We start from the raw sequence: 25581 nt of genomic DNA, 5'->3' as shown, positions 1-25581 counted from the left end.
CAGATAAATGGAGAAGAAAAAGAAATGGGGAGAGCATCTACTTCCTCAGTGCTTTAAGAGCTTATTCTAAAATGTTATTGATTAGATCCTGCCAGGTTTTGAAGATGTTCTGCACAGATCGTCTAATTAGATTTTTTCCAATTTCAAATAGTATATAACATCAGTTACCCACTGACTTAAAAGAGGAGAGTTAGGATTCTTCCAGTTTAGCAAAATAAGTCTACGTGCCAATAGTGTAGTAAAGGCAATCACAGTTTGTTTGTCCTTCTCCACTTTAAGCCCCTCTGTGAGCCCACCAAACACAGCTGTTAATGGGTTAGCAGGGATTGTGACACCAAGGCTGTCTGATAGGCACTTTAAATTTTTTCTCCAGAATGATGTTAGTCTTACATAATTTTAACCAGATGACAATTCATTTATGTAAATCTTTTTTCATTGTAAACCCTTTGATGGCCTCTACAAAAACCAAATATCAATGTGGTAAAATGCAAAATACAGTAATAATAAAACAGGCAAGGTTCCAAATAAAATATACAATGCAATCAATTGTAAATTTGGATTCTCTTAAAACCACAATACAAATACTTTACAACTTTAGGAAAATTGTATTAAGTACAGAAAAAGTGTAATAATGTTAGCCAATTCATAACATAACAGTTGTGTGACAAAATATGAATACTTTGCAACAAAGTCTGGGGTAATTCATTTTTTACTGTCTTGTTTAGTGAGTATTGATGTACAAAGCATATAAAAGAGATTACATTTGAAAAATTCAAAAGTAAGACACAATACAAAGAGGCTTTCTTAAAGCACTTGACAACTACAGCAGGGGTTGGGTGACTTTTTATGTATTTGTATAATAAAATAAAAATAAACAAGAATGCCTTTAACACCTGCAACAACATAAAAGTGCATATGCATTATAATAAACAGTAGTCGGGAAAACTGAACCTACACACAGATAGAGTAAAAGTTGAAATTAACTGCAGGAACAACTACTGATGTGCAGAAGAACTCCGAGCATTGCCATCTAAAGTGCTTCTTTGATAAAAGCAAAGAGAGAAAGCCAAAGAGCCGTAAAGAGTAGCGCAGCACTGCTTTAGTTCAGCAACAAGGTGAGCACTGAAGACTTTGCTTGCGCTGCATGATTATATAAAAGAACCAGATTACACAAACATCGTTGTTACAATTAATGTTGTTTCGGCATAATACAACACAACAGTGGCGTGCACAGTAAAGAGGAATCAATATTCTAAAACAAAATCTGTTTTTTGCCAAGCCTATTATTAATTAATATTGTCTAAAATATCATTCATTTAGAAAGACCTATGGATCAATAAAGCCTCTATATTCATCATCCTTTGAAGGACAAAGAAAATGAACTTGGCGGAAGTTCCTTTTGAAGACTGGAATTAACCTAAAAGAAAAAATATACATAAGTAGGTTGAATATTATTTTAACACTGCTCAAAAAACATTTGAATGACAGTCTTTACATTTTCATTTTGTGCTGGTTCTGAAAATATGATTTTATGACCTACTTTAATTTTTTCTGTACTGCAGAACACAAAATGTGCTTTCTACTTATCTTCACAGAGCTGAAAGAGACTGGATATAAATTTCAACTCCATTCCAGTTTTTGTTGAGTTTGTTCATTCTCTTGGTGTCTACACAGCTTTTTCTTCATTTCTCTGTATACCTCTCCAATGTAGGGTAGGATTTCTTTTCTAGCATTTTTAGTTTTTTTATATCTTCTAACTTCCACAGCTTCTTTGCTTGTTCTGTGTTTATGCTCTTTGCATTGTGGGTAATTCTGGCCTGCTCTTTTTCCTTGCTAATTTGTAGTTCGAGCCTTTAGGCGTGACAAGCCCTTTTTATTTCACTGCAGTGGCTCAACTCTTTGCTGAGGCATTAACTTTGCTCTTATTTTGTTGTTAATTTTTTTTTTTTGTTACTTTTCTCCTTTTTTGGATCTTTCTGAAAATCTCGTGTGTCTTTTGACCATTCTTGATTGATCTTTTGGATTTCTGACTTTTGCCATTTTATCACTGGTTAGTTTTACAAACTTTCTGTGGTTATTCCTAGATTAAATTTTTGGTTTATTTAGTATTTGACTTGGTTATAGTTTTACCCTACACTTATTTTGGAATTTTTTTTTATTTTGTTACTTAGCAAAGTGTGTTTTTTCGGGTTTGTTTTTAATTTTCTTTATTTAATTTAATAAATAATTAATTGCCTTGGATTCTGCCACAGATTGAAGGAGGCAGGCCATTAACGCAAATTTTAGAGACCAGGAGATAAAATGTAGTCAGAGTAACAAAGCAAATGTCACAATTAAGAAGACTTTGAATTCTGCATGCCAGAGCCAAAACACAATACTTAATTAAAGCCAGAGAACTACAAAGAAGGTTTGTTGCTGGAAAATCAACAAATAACAAAAGCAACGCACATTCATTTTTTTACCACAATCTTCTGGCTGACAGTGTTGTCTTATATACTGTCTCACTGGACACACCATCAACCCATCACTTCCAGATAACGCACGCTCACAACACACCCCTGTGCTTGGCAAACCAGCTTCAAAAAATGGTGGTGGCCATGACCAAAACAAAGTAGTTTTGCAATGATTTCAGAAGAAATGAAACATGATTACATTTAACCAAAAACAAAATGAATAAACAAATTAACCATGTCATTAAATACTTAATAGTTATAAAAATGGAAATAAAATTGATAGCCTATAAAAATTTCTTATTGAAGATAAAAATTTAGAACTGTGCAAGCACCAAATTATAAGACTTTTGTTTATTTGGGGCAGGCGGAGTTTAGCAGTTCCCCTCTCCCTTATTGTTATATTATGGCCTCTTTTAAGCAGTGTTGGTCTCAGGCCTTTCTTTAGAATATTTAGACATTTTTAATTTGTTAGGAATAAATAACACATAAGATATGCTTTACTGGTGTACTGATATAATAAAATCATTAAAATTGTAAAAAGTTAGATTCTGCTTTTAAGCTACCCATGACAGTAAAATTAGATAGTACACTACTTATATACCCATATCGCTACTTATGTGCTTATCGAGACCCCTGTGGAATATTTTCAGATACATTGCCTGCTACATTGAGGATTCAGAATTGTCCTCTCAACTTCCTTTGCTGCAGAACGGGGTGTACCCCATATCTGCACTCATGGCAGTGACAACATCTGCCGTTCATCACTGCGATAGCCAGAATTACAAGCACCAAAGCACAGCATACATTTTGGAAACAACAATCGCAACATAACATGACAAACCTCAAAACATGTTAATTGTATTTTCCCTGCAAAATGCTTCTTTGTAAACACTGGAAAAATTCTTGAAAAACACCTTGCCCTACAAAAACCTGAAATGCTTCATAATACTCACACAACAAAATTAAAATCTTTGAAAAACACCAAACAAATACTGTACAGGAAATTTACAGCGCTCAAATGTGAATGGGCCCTTAGTTGTCGTTATAATATTTTTATTCATTTATAACTATTTCAATTTATTATTATACCAATTCTTTACCTATTATTCATCTATCAATTTATCAGTTTTGCGCCACTGTATGCTGCAATACTGTGTATGCATAGTATGACAATAAAGCCCTTGACTTGAAAATTCTATGAATCTGCTTCAACAAATGAGTGGATGGCTAATTTTCAGTTTGTGTTAAAATATGAGCAACTGCTAGTGAGAAGTGTATGTGCAAATGTTTAAGAAGAAATGCACTAACCATCTCCAATATGAGGCTTTTTATTTCTTCATTCATTGTACCAGAAGTGACAACTGATATCTGATAATGATGAGACAGACCCGCTGCAAAGACAAAAAATAAGAAAAAAATGTTATTCCTGGTATCCCAAAAGCAAATTTTACCTTGCTTTTAAGCTTTTATGAAAACTCATTGTAAAACTGGTGTTCTTGTACTTTACAACTCTCTCGTTAGGTCTGAACCCAAAGTTTGATTAATTGGGATGTACTACAGCATAGAAAGTGCACTTAGACATTTGGATTCTCTATATTAGATGAAGAGGGCCAGCCTAATGTTAGTGTCCTGAAAAGAAAATAGTACTGAAAAATCTCCTAAACTATGGGGTCTATTAGTATGGGGAATGTGCCTAACATAATTTGACCTAGAACATTTTGCACAAGAATTCATGCAGAAAGAATACAGAAACAAGTTTTATAACTGTGTTTACAGGAAAGATAAACCTAAACACGTGAATCAAAAATGACATATTTGGTAGGTCTGCACTAAGAAGATGGCATTCTCCCTTTCACATGTAAGACTGGAGTATAGGACCTTAGGTGCTGTAGAGAAAGTGAAGAAGATTGCATGAAAATCTAACTGGATGCTGGGTGAAGAGAAAGCTGCACTTCTTTTGAAAATTCTATGACAGAACTTCAGGCAAGTAATCAAAGGTTAAGGAAAGCTGCAGTTGGTTAGAGTCAAAGAAACTGCTGAATGAAAACTATTCACATTGTGAAGTGTGGCAGACGGCCGGCTGCTCCACCCAGCCGGGACGCCCAAAGAAGAGAAGGATGGGAGAAGGTAGCTACTGTGAAACACAGCCTCCTCAAGATGTTAGATGGCAAGTTCCCTGCAGCATACTGGTGCCCCGGATTCCTACACAGTTTGGCTTCTCAGACCTGCTGGATACCGTGGGTGCCACCAGTAGACGCTGCCAGGGGACCTGTGGAGTCATACCTTTTCATAACCCGGAAGTACTATCGAGTCACGGGGACGGAAGCCCTGAAGTGCTGGCAAATCACGTGAATGAAAGAGGAGAAGCACTTCCAGGTCAAGGACTATATAAAGTACTGCTGGAGACCCAGAAAGTAAGCCAGAGTTGGGAGGTAGAGGACAGAGCTTGCTGGGAGGTGTGGAGGAGAGATTTGTATTGGTTGATTGTGTTATTATTATTGGTTTTGTCTATTTATGGTCGTGAAGGTGCTTCTGGGCATTGTAACAAGAAGAAAAAGAATTAAAAACCTTCTTGGTCATTTTACCTTATGATTAGTGTGTCTGTCTGTTGAGTTGAAAGGGGCGACAGCAACCCCTAACGTTCTTACAGAAGTTAAAAGTGTGAGCAAAGATCAAGCCCTGCAGAGCACTGTAACAGTTAAGATAGTGATAGACACACATAGTAAATAAAATAAATATGCTCAGTGTTACTGAGTAGTTAAATATTCAGTTGCAATATCGAATAAAATTATTTATACTGGGATTAAAACTGTTACGTGGTGAATATAAGTCAATGAGAAGCAATTTTGTATGGAATGCTTACAAATGTGCTTCTGCTATGGAATTCTCTCAGCAACTAAACATTCTTCCTGAGACATTGTTGGCAATGAGGATCAAAGAAATGTTTGGAATCACTAGCAGCAAGTTTTACCACTCAGCTAAATAGAGGCCTTGAGATATGGCTGCTAGCTGTGATTGAGCTTCTGAGCAAGGGTTTCTCTCAACTGATGGTTACATATGCCAAGTACCCAAACAATTCCTCAACAAAGCAAATGTTCTCACTCATGCCATTTCAGAGAGGATAACATTTCTAACAATTCCTCAGCAGAAACAAAGAGACAATATCAAACAGGCTACTACCTAGAAGACATGTTCCACTTATTTTTATGAATACAATTTCCACATATTTAATTAAAAATTAGTCTACCGCCACAGATGCTTCATACTCATCAAGAGAAAGCTTTTGCTTGACTGTAAGTTTTAAATCAAGGATTTCCTACCTGGGGTTCCAGCAGCTCCAGGGGGTACAAAGTGGCATTTCGGGTTGTGCAATAAAGAGGCGGGCTGCATCGCAATTTGCCAAAATTGAGTGAGGGGCTTTGTCTGTCTTTATCGTGGCGCAATCTGTGTCATGCAGTGTGCCATCACTTGTAGGTTTTTTATTAGTTAATGCTCCTGTTCCGTGAAAAGCATCAAACATTGCGTGTGCAATTGTCATCTGTGAGTGAGCCACAGAAATGCACATTCTTACATGATCCTTGAGCTGTGGACAGAGTGTTTGTAAAGGCAAATGACCATTTTTAAGAGAATGGAATTTTGATCTTACAATAATCCTCAGAGAAGGGCAAGGTCTAGTATTGATTTCAGTGCAAGTCCTGACTGTGAAATGTCACCGATTTAGATGTCTGACATTTTTGCCAGGTGGAAGATGGGGGACTGAATTGGATGCAACACCTGCTGCTCACACTCAGCCCATTTCTCCTGGTGGTGGTCCTGTCTGTAGCGCAGCAATTTTAACTGTGCAGTACATCTGTTTTTGAACTGCAGTGTTGGTGTTAATGGGGGACAAAGCTCAATGACTGTGTTTCATTCTGTGGTGGAGCGCTGGTACCCATTGATCCATGGGGGTCTCCAATTCCCCAAAACTTTTTATTGTTGAATGTGCGTCATTTCCTTGCGGTGCCTACAGTTTTGTGGGATACCCTAGGATTTTTCAATCTAGTGTCTAAGCTTTACAGAGACACACTTACAAAATTATTGGGATTTATAAAGGTAAATTGCTCAATTTATATTTAGATTTAGAGTTAAAAGCTTATTTTTTTTAGTTCACTATGTAGTTGAAAAATTAGAAATGTGACTTACTTTTCTAAGAGGTCAATCAAACATTTTCTAGAGTTGTGGTGCATAGAAAAAGTTGGGAACTACTGGTTTAAATAGTAAATTAAACAAAAGCAAGATGATACTGAACTACAGTCGTTCAGTTTTATAGTATACAGAATTGTTGTTATGAACAAGTCATAATCTAATCTGCCAGCAAGCAGATCCAGTAAGACATTCAGGAACAGATGCTGAGTCTGTGGGCAGTCAGAGAGAAGGCTGTATATTTATAGATACATTCATGCAGTATGTTTACTTTAGACAATGTGATTTATTACAAAAGAGATGACCATTATAAAATATGCCAAGCCAGGTGGGAAAATCTGTTAAATAATGAAAGAGTAAATGAATCTGAATGAAAACAATGGAAGCCACAGGAGAATGGGAATGGTAGCTTGATTGCTTGATAGCTGTTGGAGAGATGAGGCAGTGTGGTGCAGTGGTTAAGGCTTTGGACTTCAAACCCTGAGATGTGGATTCCAATCCTGACACTGACAATGTATGACGACGAGCAAGTCTCTTTACCTGTCTGTGTGTCAATTGGAAGCACAAAAGTAATGCAACAAAATGTGTATCTAATGTTGGCATCAGCCAACGTAAGCATATTATTTATATTTCATGAATGCACTATTGGTGAACAAAATCGAGTCTTTTGTAAATAATGATTATTGCAGCTACCATTGTACTACTGTAAAAATATTTGCAAGTTGCATTCCTGTACTGTCTATCAAAGTAGAACATTTGTTCTTGTCTTTTTTTGTGTTTTGTATTTCAAACACAGTGCCAATGCCTGTGAGGTTTGATATCATATCGTTTGTTTTTTTGCTTGGGGCATTAGTTGTTTTCTTTATTTTGGGTGTGTATTGGCAGCATCACATACTAACATTGTATTAACAGTGTGGATGATGTGTTATGTCAGGACAGTACACATATTTATACATTCATTCTCATATGACATCACGAATAGCAGTCTGTAGTACCCTCTTAAAGTAAAATTGTTTTGGTCATGCTAGTTTTTAAGTGTCAGGCACCTGCAGGTCTTTGCTGAGCAGGGCCTATGGAGAGTATGTAGCATGAAGATTGGGGTTTTTTTGGCTTCTGGGTAGTCTTTCTCTCTCAGTCTACTGCTTCTGTAAGTAAAACATGTACATCTAACAGCTCTGCAATGGTTTACTGAGCCAGAATAGCAACATTAAGCAGTGATCTTGGTTCAGTTTCTGTCTAAGGTTTTTGCTGAACTTATCCTTCTCGGGCCTTCTCCACTGGCTCTTCACTGGTTATCACTCACCCAGAACTTGCTACATCATGAATTTCTGCAGTCAGGGGATCCTAGGCAATGCAGACATTTTGTTCTTATTTTGAATATAAAGATTGCTGTCTGTCAACTAATTAGTGGCTGCATATTCATGTTTATCCATGCTGTCATGTGTCTACTACAGGTCTAATATAAAATATAAATGTGAGCATGAATTCTAAACCACTCATATATCATCTCAAATTTCACATCACATTCCCCTTACATATAAAAAATGGAGCCGGCAGGGGAAGCCACTATAATAAGGGGAACTTAAACTCTAAATCTTTAAGAGCATGATTTGATATTTTCATATGACATACCCAAAAGGTACAGAATGTTCCTGAGAGGTGGCCCACACTGAGAAAATTAAAATGGAAAATGAAAGGGTTACTCTGTCTGGTCACATGGCCCCAGAGGAATAGAAGGGGAGCAGAGAGTTGTAGGGCAGTTTGCCTAATACTACAAAGTAGTTAGATATCTGCCTAAAATGCTGCTCCACATGTAGCTTTGACTATTAGGCATTTGGTTTCCTACAGAGCATCACTATAATAATTGAGTAGTTTGAACTTATCTGGAGAAATCTACATTTAGGCCTGTATCAATATATCAATCAGTTCTGGATTTAAAACTTTATAGGGTCATGTGTCTTGCTTTTTCTCTTGCCTGCTTCAATAAATAATTTTTTTCTGTTACATGTTTGTATTAAAAGCAGCTGTGGAAACTACTTACTTGTAGTCACCATAACTGACACAGGATCTCCTAGCGTTCCATCTTCTGTTACAGCTTTGACTTGGATGGTGTAAGTTGTAAGTGGCAAAAGACTAGTAATATTAGCATATGGCTCCGTCACAGTCTGCAAGGCTCTTCCAAATTCGGCACTTTCTTTCTGCAGAATCAGGTAGCGGCTGACACCTCCATCTGGTGCAATCCATTTAAGGAATACAGAATTGCCACTGATACTGCTTACAGTTAAATATTTAACAGTGTCAGGCTCTGTAAAGTACAAGAATGCATATTTTTTATTTTGCAAGTTATTTTAATGTGCAGTACATTTAAACATTTAATCACCTTTTGCTTTAGGGTCTACCAAAGCATTTCCCATTAATCAAAACATTCTGTATTTGGCAAAGAAGTCAATATTATTATTGGAACTGATAAGTTGAGAGCTACTGTTCAGCAATTAGTAGTTTAAGTAGGCACCTTACAGCAAAGTCAAGGAGCTGCTGCTGCTGCCACCACTCCTGCACTGATGTCAGTTATAAAGAGAGCTCAGAACATTACATGGGGGACCACAGACATTGCAGGGGTTTATTGTCCAATTCAAGATTTATATTTCTATCTTCATTCTTATCTGGGAAATTTCCACAATGGGTGACTTCTGATTTTCACAGTTGTGATATTTTAGAACATTTTCTGGAAGAATTTCATTCTGACATTCTTTCATCATGACACTCCAGAACTGAAAGTGGATGCTGTCAGCAAGCAGCTGAATTTAAAATGTGGAGAATCTGCCAGCTAGTGATTATATAATTAATAGTAAAATTGCTTCAGCAGGTGTTGGCTAGAACAACAAATTTTCTAATCTCTGCATTTAGAATCACTAGGAAGAGTTAACATATGAAATTGGCAGTCACGATGTGGAATAAACCTTAGAAAATGTTATACATCTAACAAGAAAAGATTCTCTGAAAGCAAAACAGAAAAATAGAAGATGAAAAAGTTTCCCTAGGCCCATAATAAAAAGCAAGGATTCTAAATCTCCAATAGTTTGTCAAATTGGCAGTTAGTCTTAGTGAAAAGAGACATACAACACAAACAGGTTTGGATTTCTACTGTGATGTATCAAGTTACTCTGCAAATTCTTACCCTAAATTCACTTTATTCAAACACTGTGCTGCTTATATGAAAAACGATGGATACATGCACTAAGCAGGGCCAGGACTATGCATAAATAAAACACACAACTTGTTTTTGAGTACCTATTTAATTTGGACAATTTGTGGTTTGAAAGAGTTTTGTTGTGGATGTAGGTTATTAGGAATATTTAGCAATAACATTTGCCCTTGAGGAGTAGGGCTACCATTTTTGATCTTTGTGTGTAATTCATTTTATTTGTTGTTCTCTGGTAACTCAGCTCTTTGTAATTTTGATTTTTGGGTGGTGTTTAGTGCTGCTGCCTCGCAGTTAGGAGACCCGGGTTCGCTTCCTGGGTCCTCCCTGCGTGGAGTTTGCATGTTCTCCCTGTGTCTGCGTGGGTTTCCTCCGGGCTCTCCGGTTTCCTCCCACAATCCAAAGACATGCAGGTTAGGTGGATTGGCGATTCTAAATTGGCCCTAGTTTGTGCTTGGTGTGTTTGTGTGTGTCCTGCGGTGGGTTGGCACCCTGCCCAGGATTGGTTCCTGCCTTGTGCCCTGTGTTGGCTGGGATTGGCTCCAGCAGACCCCCGTGACCCTGTATTCGGATTCAGCGGGTTTGAAAATGGATGGATGGATGGATGTTTAGTATTTCATCATCGGTTGGTTTAGACTTTTTGGATTTAACCTTGGTGCATTATTTTGACCTTATCTTTATCTCCTTCAAGATAGAATAAAACAAAAACCAATCTAAAGTTCTTGGACATTCAATGGGATGTCCTCTGGAACCCTAACTCATTATTTGTGACATTCAGTGCATTTACATGAACACAGATAATTACATTAAGGTGAATAACCTGGTTAAGGCAGAAACCTGGTTTCTTAATAATCTGCTTCTACATGCGCAAGTAAGTGATCTTCTGGAGCTCTCCAATGTCATTAAACTGTGCAAAATAGATTTAAACATCATCATCATCGGCCATTGTGAATCTAAATGATGCCTGTGATCATTATCTTGTATTTCATAAATAGGGTTATTCAAACTGACACTTTATTTATAGGTTTCTGTTTCTGGATTGTACGCTATAAACTCTTTTCTGCTTAGCTGTGAAACTGAGCCCTGCAATGGACCCCAGTAAATGTGCAGTCATAGTGGAATGATGGGGGGAGAAGATGTACTCAGGGTACTACTTCCCCGGGATGCTAAATGGCCCTCAGATGTGCCTCGGATTCCCGCAGGGATCCATGGGAACTGAAGTCTGACACAGCCCTATTGGGTTTCATCACAGCCGTCTGCAGAGCCATACTTTAGGCTTTCACCACACCTGGGAGTGATTCCAGATCTCCATAAATAGCCACCTGAAGTACTCCTGGGTGCAGCATAAAAGGAGCTGCCTCACTTCACTTAAGGAGCCAGAGTCAGGAGGGGAGAGAGATGAAGCTTGCCAAAGTAGGAGTGGAGGCAGAAGATGGAAAGAAGGAGACAAGACAAAGAAAGAAAACAGGGTGTTTATTGTGCTTAATACTGTGCTATACATGGTACATTGGTGGAGAAATTAAAGGAAGCATTTCCCAAACTTCAAATAAACATATGTGTTGTTGGACTTGTGTATATTGTGGCAGACTGCTGGGGCTCTTGTCCAGCTGGGACACCTGGATGATGGAAGGATTGGAAGTGAGACAATACCTCCCTGGGGACATGAGAGGGCAGCCCCCCTGGTTTGTACCGGGGCCACAGGATTGGAACTTGGAAGCTCAACCCTGTTGGTGCCAATGGCCACAGCCAGGGAGCACCTGGACGATTCAGGAGCCCTGGACTGTACCACTTCCACCACACCAGGATAGTGCTGCCAGTAAAGGATCCGGGTGCACTTGGAGTGCTTCTGGGTGCCCATGCAGCACTTCCACCACACCAGGAAGTGAGGCAGGAAGAACTTCAGGTAGCACCTGGAACACATCGGAGTGCACTATAAAAGAGGCCGCCCCACTCCATTCTGGGAGCAGGAGTCAGGAGGTGGAGGACAGAGTATGCAAGTGGAGATGTGAAGGCAGCAGAGAAGAGAGAGAAAGAAAGATGGGACTGAGCTTATTTGTTATTGAATCAATAAAAACAACTGAAAGCAAAGTCAAAAGAAACTGAACTTAACTATACATAGTAACAGAGATAGATATGTGATGGTATTCATATTGATGAACAAGCATAACAAGAACTATATAAGATCAAGAGTAAAAACTTACTTGTAAAGGCTATGATTGTCACCGCCTGCCCTTCAGTGATGTTGTCTGCAGCCACAGCAATGACTTGCAGTGCGTATCTGTTACCGGGCGTTAGTCCAGTGATAACAGCAAACTCCGAATTTACTGTCAAATTAATAGATGTAATTCCCTTTGCCTCAACTCTGTAGCTGATTGCAGTGCCTTTTAAAAGGGACCAGCTCAAACTGATTGAAGTTGTGGTGATGCTCATTACTGACAGATTTCCAACTGTGCCTAGGTCTAAATGCATAAAACAAGTATTGCAGAGAATATGTAAAAACACTCTTTCAATGCATTTAGATCACTACAATACAGTATTTCTGAAAAACTGAATAATCATAAATTGAGCAGTAAGAAAATATTTATCATTGTACTTTGCTTTCAGAAGACACATTTTCCCAGGTTCAGTGTACAATGTCCTCACAGCTCTCAAGTTCCTGAAAATAATTCCAGCCTGGTTAATTCATGTGAGGCATCTGCTCATTTTTCCTATGTGGTGTTTTCTCTCACATCCCAGAGACATTCATGCTGGATTAATTTACTACTCTAAACTGATCCTGTAGAAATGTGAGTTTGTTTTACAATACATTACTACCGTCCCTTCCATTCCCCTTTCCTCTTCTCTGCTAGGGTAATTCTGGGCACTAAGTCTCTAACATGGATTAAATGGAATACTGCAGAGAATACTGTTTAAATAAATAATATATTGTGAGTGGGTTGGATAATGGATGGATGGATTCTACTTACATGATTTTTTTATTTTACATCCAAAGAAGAACCACTATTTTGAATAAACTGTTGCATACAAAGCTAAATGCTTGTTGTCATGTATGTTTGTCTGTGGATCACTCTTTTGACTCAGCAGTCCCAACCAGGGTTGAGAGGGGACACTGTCGCAAATGGTATTGTCTCTTTCTTTTCCTGCAGCCAGGAGAAACATGCCTAGTGAAGACAATTGACTCAGCCTATTCTGGCCAGAGCAGTATAAAAGTGAGACGCTCACAAAAGCCGGTGTTGCATTCTGAACCCACACTCGAGGACGAACAAACTCCAAAGCAGACCTGACCAATTAACTATTCCCTGCAGTATGCAATGAATGCGTTGCCATTGTACCATTGTGCGCTTTTTTTGGTTAAAGTTTCATCTTGTTTTTAAATGGGGTGATCCAGTTGGCACCCCAACATTTCTCTAGTCTAGTTGCATAACTTGCACAACCACACTGTTTTGTTAGTGGGAATCAATGAAAATCTACAAAGTTTAATCCTTTAGTGTCAATAATTTAGTACATTACACTCTTAGTCTACCAATGCTCAATAACCCTTAAAAATTACAAAGTCATATCACATGTATTAATCTTAGATGCAACTAAAAATACTAAAAACTAAAAATCAACATGACTGGATAGATAAACTTTATATGCAAATTTTCACACTGCGTCAATAAAAAACTCTAGAATTTTATTAATAAATAAACACTTTACATTAATGTTATTATTCAAACAGACAGTATTAAGCTCTCCAAGGATTTTAATATGACCATTCCAAACCAAGTCTGTGATTCATTATGTGCCTGAACCCAGTAAAAGTGTTAGTCTTAATACCTGTATGGAAAAACAAAAAGAACAATCAACAGTAACCTCTAATGTTTTAATGTGCTTCATGTGACAGGTTTAAAAGGACTGGAAGATCTACAGTATTCTGTTAGCCTGACCTAGAAAAAAAAAAAATCTAAAATCCATAGCAGTCTATCAGAACTAATCACTCCAGCTCTGACCACAGTGCAGACAAGTTTCACTCACAATACAATAAGCAGATAGTACCAGAAAACCAGTCCACCCTCCATGAAAGCCAAAAAATATCCTGATCTAAAACATCTACGATAAAGTCTAAATTGCGCACAAACAATATAAAAGCAACACCCCTTTCAAGTTTATCTAAATCTAATGAGTGATTTGTTGCAGAAAGCTAAAGGGAGATTAACCCCAAGTGAGCTTCAAACCCCCTTTGAAACACAAATCCAGGTTTGCCACTACAATTAAAGATGCAAAGAGTGTTCAAATGCAGATGTTTTGGGATATGACATTCAATTTTATTGAAAAATGTACTTATAAAAACATAAAATTATTGCTTTTCCTACAGACAAATGTATTCCAGTTCCAGTTCCTCATGGCATGGATTCCACAAGATGTTAGAAACATTCTTTGAAATTTCGGTCCATGTTGATGAGATTGCATCACACAATTTCCTCAGATTTGTTAGTTGCATTTTCATGGTGTGAATCTCCCATTCTACCACTCCCAAAGGTGTTCTATTGGATTCAGATCCAGTGACTGGGAATGCCACTAATGAACTCATTGTCAAATTCATGAGACCAGTTTGAGATGCCTTTTGCTTTGTGGTATGGTAGAAGTAGCCATTAGAAGATGCATAAATTGTGGCCATGAAGAGAAGCACATGGTCAGCAACAATACCCAAATAGGCTAAGGGATTCAAGTGATGGTAGATTGGTATTAATGGGTGCAATGTGTGCCAAGAAGACATTTCCTCATGCCATTTCAGTATTATTGTCAGCGTGAACTGTTGACACAAGGCAGGTTGGGTGCATGGATTTATGATGTTGGCACAGAATTATGACCATACTACCATCTGTGTGCCTCAGCAGAAATCGAGATTCATCAGACAGGGCTATATTCTTCCCGTCTTCAACTATCCATGGTTGGTGAGCCTGTTCCCACTGCAGCTTCAGCTTTCTGTTTGTGGCTGACAGGAGTGGAACATTATGTGTTTTTTTTTTTGCTGTTGTAATCCATTCACCTCAAAGTTTGACAAGCTGTGCATTCTGAGATGCTTAATTGAATTACCATATCCTTTCTGTTAGCTCAAACCAGTCTGACCATTCACTTCTGACCTCTCTCATCAACAAGGTATTCCTGTCTGCAGAACTTCTACTCACTGGATGGTTTTTTTTTTAGTACCATTCTCAGCAAAGCTAGTAAAAGTACTAACAATCATACTCCTTCTTTCTGGTGTTTGATGTGAACATTTTCTGAAACTTCTGTCCCGTATCTGTATGACTTTATGCAATGTGCAGCTACCACATGTTTGGCTGATTAGATGATTACAAGGAGAAGTAGGTGTATAGGTGTTCCAAACAATTTTCTCAGTGAGAGCATGTATATATAAACACTGTATATGAAGATCAAATATAAAAATACATACCTCGCTTTGTTGTCTCTGTAGACGTTGTTGAGTTGCTAGTCCTTGAAGGAACAACTGTAATGTCTTCTTCTGTTGGTTTTGATGGTACTGAAGTTGAAGTAGTAGTTGAAGAATTTGTTAAAGGCGCATAAGTAGATTGTGATGACATATTTTTGCTTGTGTTATCTGTCGAAGCTGTTCTAAAAGGAGTGAATGAGGGCTTATAAAGTGTGGTTTCAAAGCTTAAGGACAATGTTGAAACAGTAATAGATTTCTGAGATGTCTGGAGACTGCTTCCAAATGAAATTGAAGGCGCAGTAGCTGTGGTTGACATTGCTGGAGTCTGGACAGTTGTGAATGGCAATGAAACTGTGTTATTTATTAAACTTGTAGAAGCTGTAATTATAGATGGTAAAGAAAAGGTTGCTGTCGTTAATAAAGTTTTCCTAGTAGATGTAGTGGATGCATCTGATGAAAGAGATTCTGCTGAGACTGACAAACTATTTAATGATGTGGTAGATTTTAATAAAGGACCAATTGGTTGAGTTGTTTTAAGTGGAAATGTCATAGGTGATAAAAGATTGTTACTCAAGGTAGACGCAACAGGTGTTATAGCAGATGATGGTGGCAATGCAGTGGTTTCTGCAGCTGTCAAAACAGTATTCAGGGATATGAATGCCTTATTTGTCTGTAGAGAGTTTGCAGTTTTGGGTGAAAAAGTAGACGGTCCAACATCTGCATCTGAGTTACGAGTGGAAGATGAAGATAACGCTGATAAGGTCAGAATTGTCTTACTTGTACCAAAGTTATTTGTAGATTGCGATGAAAGATTATTAGCTGTGGCTGTTGCTGATGGAGTCGATGGCCCAATATCGGCATCTGAGTTAAGAGTAGATGATGATGATAGGGTCAGAATTTTCTTACTTGTACTAAAGTTATTTGCAGATTGTAGTGAAATAGTATTGTCTGTGGCTGTTCTAGAACTTGTTGGAGAGGTTAGTAAAGAAAAAATAACATTTGATTCAGATCTTGAGGAATTTGTGGTGGGTATATTTACTGTAGTTAAAACAGTACTTGAGTCTAATGAAAGACTGCTTGTTTCCTTACTTGCAATACTTGTGGATGATGTGGATGGTAAAGCAGTGTATGGCCTCACTGTTGTTTGGATATTTGTGAATGACAATATAACAGTGTTATTTATTAAACTTATAGAAGTGGTATTTGTAGATTGCGGCATCATAGTGGTGTTTACTGCTGTTGCTAAAGGGGTACTTATAGATAGATTGGTTATATTTGTTGAGGGAGGAGCTGTTGAACTCAAAGAAGTACTAGATATGATAGGTGTGACAGAGACAGTTGTGAATAATAATGGCAGGTTAACTGTTGCTCCAGAATTCATAAAAGTTTTTGTAACTGATGACACATTATTTCCTGAGCTTGCTTTTGTTGCCATGCCTAATGTTGATGGTACTATTGGTGTGTCTAATGCACCTAATGAATTGGTATTGATTGATGCTGTAGGGGATGAATGGTAACTTGAAGAAGTTAGTGAAAAATGATTTGGAGATGTAGCCGTTACCATATTATTAACTAATGAGGATGATGTTGAAAAATTACTAACTGAAAAAGTACTTTTGGCAGATGATGATATTGTATCTGATGGAAGGCTTACTGGGAAACTTCCAGCAGACAAGGAAGACAAGTTGTTTGATGTTGTAGTTATTAATGTTTTCCCTGTCAATATATTGGGTTTATCTGATAAAAAAGGTTGTGTTGTAAATGAAGTATTATTTGAAGTTCTTGTAGATATTTCAACAGTATTACCAGATAATGTGGTAGATGTCAATATGCTGACTGATTGAGTTGCTGTTACAGGTGAGTTAGGTGGAATATTGTTAGTCCTGGTAGATACAATAGGTGGTCTTGCAGCTGCTGCTGATGATGCAATGGTTTCTGTATCTGTCAACATGGTATTCAAAGATATGAAAGTTGTATTTGTCAGTGAGAAGTCTGTAGTTTTTGGTGCAGGAGGAGATACATCCAAGTTAAGAGTGGAGGAAGTAGATAACAGTGATAAGGTTGGAATCCTCTTACTTATGCTGAAATTAGTTGTAGATTGTGTTAAAGCTGTAGTTGTTGTTGAATTTGTTACTGAGGCTGGTGAAAAGGAGAAAATGTCTGATAAGGAAGTGAAATTTGTGGGTGGTACATTTACTGTTGTTAAAAGAGTCTGTGAAGAGTTTACTGAAATAATTGCTTCCTTAGTTGTAGGTAGAATACTTGTGAATGGTGTGGAAGGTAAAGCAGTATTTGGTATCGCTGTTGTTTGCATATTTGTGAAAGACAATGAAACTGTTTTATTTATTACACTTGTAGAAGTGAAATTTGTAGAAGGTAAGCTCAGGGTAGGATTTACTGTCTTTGCTAAAGGGGTACTTGTGGTTATATTGATTATATTTGTTAAGGCTGGTCCTGTTGAACTCAATATAGAAGAACTAGGAGTGATTGGTGTGAGAGAAATAGTTGTGGGTAGTAAAGACAGATTAATGATAGCCACAGAGTTTACAAAATTTTTTGTGATTGCTGACACACTATTTCCAGAGCTCATGTTTGTTCCTGAGCCTGATGCTGCTGATGCCATTGTGTTGTCCACTGCAGTTAATAAATTAGAACTGGTTGATGTTGTAAGGGTTAAACGAGAAGTTAAATTATTTGGAACTGTAGCTGTTACTGTATTATCAGGTAATGTAATATTTGCAACAGGTAGTTTTGAAAATGATGATGACAATGCAGTAGCTTCAATAGCTGTCAACATGGTATTCAAGGATATGAAAGCTGCATTCGTCGGTGAGGAGTCTGTTGTTTTTGGTGAAGGAGCAGATGCATCTGAATTAAGAGCCGATGAAGAAGAGTATGGTGATAAGGTAAGAGTACTTTTACTTGTACTAAAGTTAGTTGTAAATTGTGGTGAAACAGTATTAATTTTGGCTGTTGTTGAACTTGTGGCTGAGGCTGGTGAATAAAAGAAAATGTTTGACAAAGTTGAGGAATTTGTAGATGGTACATTTGCAGCCGTTGAAAGAGTTCTTAATGAATTTCCTGAGAAAACAGCTTCCTTAGTTGTAGGTAAAATATTTGCGGCTGATGCTGAAGGTAAAGCAATGTTTGGTATCCCTATTGTTTGGGTATTATCGAAGGACAATGAAACTGTGTTATTTATTAAAGTTGTAGAAGAAATATTAGATGGTAAGATCAAGGTAGTGTTAACCGCTCTTGCTAATGGGGTGCTTATCGCGAGATTAGTTAGGTTTGTTAATGAAGGACTTGATAAACTCAGTGTAAAAGTACTAGATGTGAAAGGTGTTGTAGAGATAGTTGTGGGTAATAAAGACACATTGACGATTGGCACAGAATTCATAAACGTTTTTGTAACTGCTGGGGATGAATTATTCCTTAAGCTTGCTTCTGTTAGTGGGTCTGATGTTGATGATGCCTTTGCTGTGTCTACTGCAGTTAATAAATTGGTACTGGTTGACATTATAGGGATTAAATGAGAAGCTGAAGAAGTTACTGAAAAATCATTTACAGGTGTAGCTGCTTCTGTGTTTTGAAGTAATGAGGATAACGATGGCCAAAAACTACTAACTGGAAAGGAACTTGTAGTTGATGATATCATTGAGGTTGTTGGTGTAGTTAAAAAGGTTTTGGTTGTTGAAATATTTGACGTATCAAGTGAAAAAGGCTGTGTTGTGAGTGAAGAAAAATTTAAAGGTCTTGTAGATATTTCAGAGTTATTACCAGATAATGTGACAGATGTCAATAAAGTACTAATTGGTGGAGTTGTTGTAGATGGAGTTCTCACAGGTGATGAAATATTGTTAGTTGTGGTAGAAACAACAGGTGGTCTTGCAGGTGATGATGACATTGCAATGGTTTGTGTAGATGTCAATAAGGGTATGAATGCCGTATTTGTCCGTGTGGAGTCAGTTGTTTTTGGTGAAGTAATAGAGACATCTGAGTTAAGAATAGAAGAAGATAACAGTGATAATGTGGGAAATCCTTTACTGGTAATAAAATTGGTTGTAGATTGTGACAAAATAGTATTAGTTGTAGTTGTTATTGAATCTGTTATTGAGGCTGGTGAATAAAAGACAGAGTTTAATAAAATTGAAGAATTTGTGAGTGGTACAGTTGCTGTTGTTAAAAGAGTTCTTGAAGAATTTCCTGAAAATACTGTTGTTCTGTTCATTGTAGACAGAACAGTTGTGAATAATGTTGAAGGTACAGCAGAGTTTGGTATCCCTGATGTTTGGCTAGTGGTGAAAGACAATGGAACAGTGTTATTTGTCAAACCTGTAGAAGTGATATTTGTAGATGGTAAGATCGAAGTTTTGTTTATTACCGTTTGTAAAGAGGTGCTTGTTGTTAAATTGGTTACATTTGTTGTGGCAGGACTTGTTGAACTCTGTGTAGAAGTACTAGATGTGAAAGGAGTAGCAGAGATATTTGTGGTTAAAAAAGACACATTGACGGTTGGCACAGAATTCACAAACGTTTTTGTAATTGCTGCAGATAGATTATTTCTTAAGCTTGCTTCTGTTAGTGAGTTTGATGTTGATGATGCCTTTGCTGTGTCTACTGCAGTTAATAAATTGGTACTTGACGTTATTAAATAAAAAGTTGAAGAAGTTGCTGAAAAATCATTTGCAGGTTTAGCTGCTTCTGTGTTTTGAAGTAATGAGGATGATGGTGGCCAAACATTACTTACTGGAAAAGAACTTGTAGCTGATGATATCATTGAGGTTGTTGGTGTACTTAAAAAGGTTTTGGTTGTTGAAATATTTGACGTATCAAGTGAAAAAGGCTGTGTTGTGAGTGAAGAAAAATTTAAAGGTCTTGTAGATATTTCAGAGGTATTACCAGATAATGTGACAGATGTCAATAAAGCACTAATTGGTGGAGTTGTTGTAGATGGAGTTGTTACAGATGATGAAATATTGTTAGTTGTGGTAAGAACAGCAGGTGATCTTGCAGGTGATGATGACATTGCAATGGTTTGTGTAGATGTCAATAAGGGAATGAATGCTGTATTTGTCCGTGTGGAGTCAGTTGTTTTTGAGGAAGTAATAGAGGCATCTGAGTTAAGAATAGAAGAAGATAACAGTGATAATGTGGGAAATCCTTTACTTGTACTAAAATTGGTTGTAAATTGTGACAAAATAGTATTAGTTGTAGTTGTTATTGAATCTGTTATTGAGGCTGGTGAATAAAAGACAGAGTTTAATAAAACTGAAGAATTTGTGAGTGGTACAGTTGCTGTTGTTAATAGAGTTCTTGAAGAATTTCCTGAAAATACAGTTGTTCTGTTCATTGTAGACAGAACAGTTGTGAATAATGTTGAAGGTACAGCAGAGTTTGGTATCCCTGATGTTTGGCTATTAGTGAAAGACAATGAAACAGTGTTATTTGTCAAACCTGAAGAAGTGATATTTGTAAATGGTAAAATCAAAGTAGTGTTTATTACCCTTTGTAGAGGGGCGCTTGTTAAATTGGTTAAATTTAGTGTGACAGGACTTGTTGAACTCTGTGTAGAAGTATTAGATGTGACAGGAGTAGCAGAGATATTTGTGGTTAAAAAAGACACATTGACGGTTGGCACAGAATTCACAAAAGTTTTTGTAATTGCTGCAGATAGATTATTTCTTAAGCTTTCTTCTGTTAGTGAGTTTGATGTTGTTGCTGCCTTTGCTGTGTCTACTGCAGTTAATAAATTGGTACTGGTTGACATTATAGGGATTAATTGAGAAGTTGAAGAAGTTACTGAAAAATCATTTACAGGTTTAGCTGCTTCTGTGTTTTGAAGTAATGAGGATGATGATGGCCATAAACTACTAAATGGAAAGGAACTTATAGCTGATAATATCATTGAGGTTGTTGGTGTACTTAAAAAAGCTTTGGTTGTTGAAATATTTGACGTATCAAGTGAAAAAGGCTGTGTTGTGAGTGAAGAAAAATTTAAAGGTCTTGTAGATATTTCAGAGTTATTACCAGATAATGTGACAGATATCAATAAAGCACTAATTGGTGGAGTTGTTGTAGATGGAGTTGTTACAGATGATGAAATATTGTTAGTTGTGTTAAGAACAACAGGTAGTCTTGCAGGTGATGATGGCATCGCAATGGTTTGTGTAGATGTCAATAAGGGTATGAATGCCGTATTTGTCTGTGTGGAGTCAGTTGTTTTTGGTGAAGTAATAGAAGCATCTGAGTTAAGAATAGAAGAAGATAACCGTGATAATGTGGGAAATCCTTTACTGGTAATAAAATTGGTTGTAGATTGTGACAAAATAGTATTAGTTGTAGTTGTTATTGAATCTGTTATTGAGGTGGGTGAATAAAAGACAGAGTTTAATAAAACTGAAGAATTTGTGAGTGGTACAGTTGCTGTTGTTAAAAGAGTTCTTGAAGAGTTTCCTGAAAATGCTGTTGTTCTGTTAATTGTAGACAGAACAGTTGTGAATAATGTTGAAGGTACAGCAGAGTTTGTTATCCCTGATGTTTGGCTATTAGTGAAAGACAATGAAACAGTGTTATTTGTCAAACCTGTAGAAGTGATATTTGTAAATGGTAAAATCAAAGTAGTGTTTATTACCCTTTGTAGAGGGGCGCTTGTTGTTAAATTGGTTAGATTTGTTGTAGCAGGACTTGTTGAACTCTGTGTAGAAGTACTAGATGTGACAGGAGTAGCAGAGATATTTGTGGTTAAAAAAGACACATTGACGGTTGGCACAGAATTCACAAATGTTTTTGTAATTGCTGGGAATGAATTATTCCTTAAGCTTTCTTCTGTTACTGAGCCTGATGTTGATGATGCCATTGTTGATTCAATTGTATTTAATAAATTACTACTGGTTGATGCTATAGGGACTAAATGAGAATTTGAAGAAGTTAGTGAAAAATTTTTTGAAACTGTTGTTGTTTCCGTGGTATGAGGTAATGAGAAAAATGATGACCAATAACTACTAACTGGAGTGGAACTCGTGGCAGATGATAACACTGTGGTATTTTGAAGGTTTATTGGGAAACTATCGACAGAGGATGAAGAAAAGTAGGTTGTTCTAGAAGTTAATAAAGTATTGCCTGTCAATGTGTTGGATGCATCTAACGAAAAAGGTTGTGCTGCAATTGTAGAAAGATTTAAAGGTTTTGTAGATATTAAAGAGAAATTACCAGGGAATGTGATAGATGTCCAGAAACTACTGATTGGTGGAGTTGTTACAGGTGATGAAATATTGTTAGTTGTGGTAGGTGCAACAGGTGGTCTTGCAGGTGATGATGACAACATAATGATGTCTGTATCTGTTATGGTATTAAAGGGTATAGAAGTTGAATGTGTTTTCAGGGAGTTTGTAGTTTTTGGTGAAAGAGTAAATGCATCTGAGTTAGGAGTAGAAGAAGATAACAGTGATAGGGTAATAATTCCCTTACTTGTTCTAAAGTTAGTTGTAGATTGTGATAAAATACTATTAGTTATGGCTGTTGTTGAACTCATCTTTAAGGCTGGTGAAGGAAACAAAATGTCTGAAGGAGTTGAGAAATTAATGGGTGGTGCATTTGCGGTTGTTAAAAGGGTTCTTGAAGAGTTTACTGAAAAATGTATTTCCTTGGTTGCAGATAGAGTACTTGTGAATGATGTGGTAGGTAAAGCGGTGTCTGGCATTTCTGTTGTTTGGATATTTGTGAATGACAATGGAACTGTGTTATTTACTAAATTTGCAAAAGTTATATTTGTAGGTGGTAATGTCAAGACAGAATTTACTGTCTTCGTTAAAGGGGTATCTGTGGTTAGACTGGTTAGATTTGTTGAGGAAGGACCTGTTGATGTCAATGTAGAAGTTCTAGATGTGATAGGAGTGGCAGATATAGTTGTCGGTAGTAAAGACAGATTAACATTTGGTACAGAATTTACAAAAGTGTTTGTAATTGCTGATGTAGTATTCTTTAATCTCACTTCTGCTGATAATGCAATTGTATCTACTGCAGTTAATAAACTGATACTGGTTGATGTTATAGGGATTAAGTGAGAAGTTAAAGAAGTTACTGAAAAATTACTTGAACCTGTAGCCGCTCCTATGTTTTGAGGTAATGGGGAAGATGGTAACCAGTAATTGTTAACTGGAAAGGAACTTGTGGCTGATGGTAACATTGTGGTTGTTGGGAGACTTTCTGGGATACCTCTGACAGATGAGGAAGACAAGTTAGTTGATGTTACAGTTAAAGTTTTGTTCATTGATATATTGGATACATCTGATAGAAACAGTTTTGTTGTGTCTAAAGAGAAATTTAAAGGTCTTGTAGATATTTCAGAGATATTACCAGATGATATGGTAGATGTCAATAAAGTAGTAATTGATTGAGTTGTTTTAAGTGTATTTTTTGCAGGTGATGAAACACTGTTGCTCATGGTAGGTGCAGCAAGTGATCTTTCAGATGACAATAATAACAACGCCTTGGTTTCTGCAGCTGTCAACATGGTATTCCTGGACATGAATGGTGCATTTGTGTGCAATGAGTCTGTAGTTTGTAGCAAAGGAGTAGATGATCCATTGTCTACATCCGAGTTAAGACTGGATGATGAGGGTAATGTTGATAAGGTTACAAATCTCTTACTTACACCAATGTTATTTGTATACTGTGATGAAACAATAGCTGTTGTTGAACCTGTTGTAGAGATTAGTGAAGAAAATGTAATGCCTGATACAGTTGTTGTGGAATTTGTGGGTGGTATATTTCCCCAAGTAGAAATGTTACTTGAAGTGATTAATGAAATGCCAGATGTTTCCTTAGTTGTAGGTACAATACTTGTAAGTGCTGTGGAAGACAAAGCACTGCTTGACATTGCTCTTGTTTGCGTATTTGCAGATGATGATGAAATAGTGTTATTTATTAAACTTGTAGAAATAGTATTTGTAGGTGGCAACATCGTGCTAGTGTTGACTGTCCTTGCTAAAGGGGTACTTGTTGCTAGATTGGTTACATTTGTTAAGGAGGGGCCAGTTGAATTCAGAGTGGAAGTACTAGATACGATAGGTGTGACAGAGACAGTTGTGGGTAATAACTGCAGATTAATTGTTGCCACAGAGTTTGTAGAGGTTTTTGTAATTGTTGGCACATTATTTCCTGAACTCATGTCTGTTGCTGAACCTGATGCTGATGATTCTATTGTTGTGTCTATTTCAGTTAAATTGGTAGTGATTGATGTTGTAGGGTTTGAAGGATAACTTGAAGAAGTTAGTGAAAAATTATTTGGTGCTATTGCTGTTATATTTGATGGGAAGCTTACTGGAAAACGCCCAGCAGATGATGAAGAAAAGTTAGTTGATGCTGCAGTTAATAAAGATTTGCCTGTCAATGTGTTTGATGTATCTGATGAAAAATGCTGCGTTGTGATTGAAGAAAAATTTAAAGGTCCTGTAGATATTTCAGGGGTATTACCAGATGATGTAATATTTGCAGCATGTGTTTTTGAATATGTTGAAGACTTCACAGCAGTTTCTGTAGCTGTCAGCATGGTATTCAAGGAGGTGAATTCTGCATTGGTCTGTTGAGAGTCTGAAGTTTTTAGTGAAGCTGTAGATACACCTGAGTTAAGAATGGAAGAATATAATGGTGAGAAGGTAAAAATCCCCTTACTTGTACTAAAAGTTCTTATAGATTGTGATAAAACAGAATTAGTTGTGGCTTTTGTTGAACTCGTCATTGAAGCAGGTGAAGAGAAGAAAACATCTGTTAAGGTTGAGAAATTTGTGGATGGTGAATTTTCTGATGTTAAAAGAGTTCTTGAAGAGTTTACTGAAAAACTTGTTTCCTTACTTGTAGGTAGAATACTTGTTAATAGTGCAGACGATGAAGCGGTGGTTGGTTTTGCTGTTATTTGGGTATTTGTGAATGGTAATGAAACTGTGACGTTTATTAAATTTGTAAAAGTGATATTTGTAGATGTTAAAGTCAAGGCAGGGTCTACTGTTGTTGCTGAAGGTTTACTTGTAGTTAGACTGGTTACATTTGCTGAGACACGACCTGTTGAAGTTGATGTAGAAGTACTAGATGTAACAGCAGTGGCAGAAGTACTTGTAGGCAATAAAGACAGATTAACTGTTGGCAAAGAGTCCATAAAAATGTTTGTAACTACTGATGAAGCATTATTTCTTATGTTTACTTCTGTTGCTGAGCTTGATGCTAATGATGCCATTGTTGTGTCTACTGCAGATAATAAATGAGTACTGGTTGATGTTTTTGGAGTTAAACGAGAAGTTAAATTATTTTGA

At 37.0% G+C, this 25581-nt stretch overlaps 1 protein-coding gene across 1 annotated transcript; it reads right to left on the bottom strand.

Annotated features, from left to right (window-relative positions):
• Positions 1-312: 312 nt before the first annotated feature.
• On the bottom strand, positions 313-25505 carry LOC120526664 (uncharacterized threonine-rich GPI-anchored glycoprotein PJ4664.02-like). The gene is made up of 6 exons (XM_039749819.1): positions 25298-25505; positions 15275-24895; positions 12039-12296; positions 8677-8940; positions 3762-3844; positions 313-1417 (listed from the first exon to the last, which is right to left on the bottom strand). The coding sequence occupies exons 1-6, from the start codon at positions 25503-25505 to the stop codon at positions 1355-1357; spliced, it is 10497 nt and encodes a 3498-aa protein (XP_039605753.1). The 3' UTR covers positions 313-1354.
• Positions 25506-25581: the final 76 nt, after the last annotated feature.

This window comes from Polypterus senegalus, chromosome 3 (assembly GCF_016835505.1).
Source record: "Polypterus senegalus isolate Bchr_013 chromosome 3, ASM1683550v1, whole genome shotgun sequence".
Lineage (NCBI taxonomy): Eukaryota > Metazoa > Chordata > Cladistia > Polypteriformes > Polypteridae > Polypterus > Polypterus senegalus.
Note: the sequence above shows the minus strand (reverse complement) of the source record. Positions and strands in the feature narration are given on the sequence as shown.

Bases quoted from the DNA above. Each gene is read 5' to 3' on its own strand.
- LOC120526664 (XM_039749819.1), bottom strand. From the start codon at position 25,505: ATGGCATCATTAGCATCAAGCTCAGCAACAGAAGTAAACATAAGAAAT. The intron at 8,941-12,038 runs GTAAGTTTTTAC...TGTACTTTACAG, and splicing joins GACAATCATAGCCTTTACAA to AGCCTGACACTGTTAAATAT. The intron at 1,418-3,761 runs GTTAGTGCATTT...TTTTTCTTTTAG, and splicing joins AAAGCCTCATATTGGAGATG to GTTAATTCCAGTCTTCAAAA.